Consider the following 3,963-nt stretch of genomic DNA (forward strand, 5'->3'; position numbering starts at 1 on the left):
TCGGCGGGAGCGCCGCCACACTTCCCAAGCGGCGCCCTGTAGCAGGGCGCCACCGGGCCGGCCCCGGAGATCCTTCTTGATCTTTGAAGCACATAATGTGATTGAACCTTTGTTTTATTAAATAATTTAAAGTTATTTAGTAAATGAATAAATTAACTGTATTGTGCTAATTTAAAAGTATATTATACTTAATTTTAAAGTAATGTGTTTTTCCTTAGGGTATCAATATTCATTTAGCTAAAAAAATGATTGAAGATCGGAGTAGAGATTACATGAATGCTAGGCGTGTAGCAAAGGTATGGAATTCTATCAGGCCATTTATAATGATTATTATGAATCTGTTTATAGCACAGCTTTCTCTGTCTGGTATTGCTCTTGATATTTTCAATTATTAGCAATCTCAGCTAGTCACAGTTAATTGCTGTGTCTGAGCAGATGATATATTTGAAATGAAATACCTGTTTGCAGAGGACACATTAGAATGAATTGGGCTTGGAAGAAATTATTTTCCAAAATATTGAAACAGAGGATGTAGAGATAAGGTTCCATCTAGAGTTGATGAAGTAGTACTTATCTTTTCCTCATATCTGCTCGTCTGAATACTGTAGTACTCTGTGGTCTAATAACATAGCTCTCAGGAACAGATTTTATATTGTGTGCATACCCTTCCATTCACTGACACTCTTAGAATATAGGAAAAATAGCCTATTAATACAAACTCTTGAAATTTTAAAAGAGAGATGAAGATGGCCATAATAATGCCACCATGTCTTCAGTAATGTTGATCTGTCAACTCCTGCTTTCTGGAGAGTGACTTCGTCAATTACCTGCAAAGGGGCCCATGTGTGTTCTGTTCACTGACACTCCTGGGAACCTGTTCTTGGGTGGGTAATACTCTACCTTTCTCTGTATTCTCAGTTTTTAGTTATATTTACAAAGTTGTATTTTGAAAAAATAGACATTTTGAACAAAGTATTTCAGACTGATCAACTCCATTTCATATATCTGAGTTGTTCCAGGCTCACCAAAAGATTCTAAATACTTGTTGTCTAGGAATATGAGACAGTAATGAAAGGTTTGGACCGCAATGCTCCCTCAGTGCCTCCTCAGAATACTCCTCAAGAAGCTCAGCAAGTAGATATGTGGAAGAAATATATACAGTGGGAAAAGAGCAACCCTCTTCGTACAGAGGATCAGACCCTTATAACAAAAAGAGGTAATTAGATTAACTCTCGTGGGACTCCAATCACATGTATGTTGGGCCATTTGATATTGTCTCATAGGTTACAGAGTCTCTGTTTTTTTTACCACTGATCTTTTTTTCTTTTATGTTCTTCAGATTCAATAATTTCTATAGATCTGTCTTCATGTTCACTGGCCCTTTGTTTTCTCGTGTCTGATGTTAAGCCCATTCAGTGAACTCTTCATTTCAGATGCTGTACTTTTCAGTTCTATAAATTTCCATTTTAGAAATTTTTCATTTTTTATAGTTCTTTTTTTATAGTTTCCATTTCTCTGTTGAGATTCCTTGTGTGTTCATTATGTCTTTTTTCTTTATATCCTTGAACTTATTTATAACAGCAGATATAAAGTCCTCATCTGCTAATTCCAACATCTGGGCCATCAGCCAACATGAAGTAGTTTTCCTTTGACTGCTTTTTCTCTTGACTGTGGGTCACATTTTCCTGTTTCATCACATGTCTAGACATTTAAATTTTTTCTTTTGGGGCTGGCCCGGTGGCACACTGGAGAGTGCGCCGCTTGGGAGCGCGGCGGCGCTTCCGCCGAGGGTTCGGATCCCATGTGGAGACCGGTTCCTGCTCACTGGCTGAGCATGGTGCGGGCGCAACACCGAGGGTTGCGATCCCATTGCCAGTCAGTAAAAAAGACAAAAAGGAAAAAAAAATTTTTTTTTTCTTTTGGATATTGTACAAATGTACCAATGGTACATTGTAAAGACTCTGGATTCTGTTATTTTCCTCTGAAGGATGTTGAGTTTTATTTTAGCAGAAAGCTAAATTACTGGCAGATTACTTAGACCTTGTGGAGGCTTGTTTTAGTTTTTCCCTTAATCTCAGAGTAAACCCCTTAGTCCTGGGACATAGTCTTTACTGCTAAAACATAATGAAAAGTCCAGGGTGTTTACCAGGTCATCAAACTAGATGGGACTCAAATTCCAAACTTGATCTCCCTGACAGTAGGCAGCCAATGAGATATCTACTCAACTCCGTTAGCCTTCTAGTTTTGCTTTCTGCTGGACTTTTTGTATTCTTTCCAGTGTATGTACATTTCAGGGATCAGCTAATGATTTTAGGACATTTATGCCCAGATTTTCAGTCTCTCACTTCCTCCTTTTGGGGATCCTCCCCCTAAATTTTCAGCTGCTCTCTTATCCCAGAACTCCATGTTACTTCAAGCCAGTAAGACTGCAGCATTTGACTTGAGTTCTAGCTATCCCAGAACACAAACATGTGTGTGCCCTTGAAGAAAAATGCCATATTAAATATGGACCTTACCCAGTGTGGTTCCCTTTTTTCAAGGGCTCACTCTCCTCTGATTTCTGCTTTTTGTTTCTTCAAAAAAATACACACACACACACACACACACACACACATTTTTTTTTTTTTTTTAGTTCATAGTTTTTATTTTCAGGTGGGTTAGTTTGATACAAACTAGTCTGCCATAGCTGGACTGGAATTTGGAACTTTATTGAATTCCTCAGTCTTGCCTTGCTGTCTTCTTACCTGTAGGCCTTTGCAAATATCTTGCAAAAATCTTACCTGTAGGCCCTTTGCCTACACCATTTTTGTTTCTACCCCTGTCCTCTCTCCACTCCACTTACTCTCTCACCTGACCAGCTTCTATCCCTTCTTCAGGTTTCGCTTTAGATGTCAGTTCCTTAGTGAAGCCTTTCTTGAATCCCTAAACTATGCTAAGTCTTGCTGCTGTAAGTTTCAAGAGAACACTATACTTTCCTTATCATAGTTCTTTTTATTTTGCCTTCTTAACGTCTATACTCGCGGTATACTGCAGACTTCTTTTTTTTTTTCTCCTTTTTGTCTTTTTTTCGTGTCCGGCAACGGATCGCAACCCTCAGTGTCATGCCCGTACCGGACCGGGACTGGCAACGGGATCGCAACCCTCAGTGTTGCACCCGCACCTCGCTCAGCCAGTGAGCGGGAACTGGTCTGTATGTGGGATCCGAACCCTCGGCGGGAGCGCCGCCATGCTCCCAAGCGGCCCCAGACTTCTTGAATATAGGAGGTCTTATTCACTTGTGTACTCATAGTGTCTCTCACATTCCTACTATGTAGTTGTTGATCAATAAATATTAATTTAATAAATGAATAATAGATGGGGCTTGGGTGGATGTTGGTGGCAGAAGTCAGTAAAGCTATTTATTTCTAACTATCATTCATTATTGGGGACCCAATCTTAGCCTAATAATTTAGTTATGATGCTTATATTAATAGTTTAACAAATAATATTTATTTTAATTGAATGGTGTTTGTGAATGTCTTCCTTTAGTTATGTTTGCTTATGAACAGTGCCTGCTTGTGCTGGGCCATCACCCTGATATTTGGTATGAAGCTGCCCAGTATCTTGAGCAGTCAAGTAAACTGCTTGCAGAGAAAGGGGTAAGTATTCTTTTTTTCTCCCCCTTTGGTCTTTTTGGTTTTGATGCAGAATTATTTGCTGAAAAATATAACACTGAGTTTTGGTAATAAAGTATAAATGTTGTATTTAAAACTTATGTTAATATGAATCTGAGCGGCACTCATATGATTAGAATGCCTTAGTCAGAATTAGGGCCGGCCCGTGGCTCACTCGGTAGAGTGTGGTGCTGATAACACCAAGGCCCCGGGTTCAGATCCCATATAGGGATGGCCGGTTCGCTCACTGGCTGAGCGTGGTGCTGACAACACCAAGTCAAGGGTTAAGATCCCCTAACCGGTCATCTTT

General features: G+C 39.6%; 1 protein-coding gene across 1 annotated transcript in view; it reads left to right on the forward strand.

The window, feature by feature from the left end:
* The window catches only part of CSTF3 (cleavage stimulation factor, 3' pre-RNA, subunit 3, 77kDa), a 72,753-nt gene that overhangs the window by 54,374 nt on the left and 14,416 nt on the right, over positions 1-3,963 (forward strand). Inside the window, exons 9-11 of the mRNA XM_008573303.1 lie at positions 219-296; positions 1,054-1,216; positions 3,529-3,638. Coding sequence (XP_008571525.1) covers positions 219-296; positions 1,054-1,216; positions 3,529-3,638 — 351 coding nt within the window. The remainder of the gene's footprint in view (positions 1-218; positions 297-1,053; positions 1,217-3,528; positions 3,639-3,963) is intronic.

This window comes from Galeopterus variegatus, unplaced genomic scaffold (assembly GCF_000696425.1).
Source record: "Galeopterus variegatus unplaced genomic scaffold, G_variegatus-3.0.2 Scaffold899, whole genome shotgun sequence".
Classification (NCBI taxonomy): domain Eukaryota; kingdom Metazoa; phylum Chordata; class Mammalia; order Dermoptera; family Cynocephalidae; genus Galeopterus; species Galeopterus variegatus.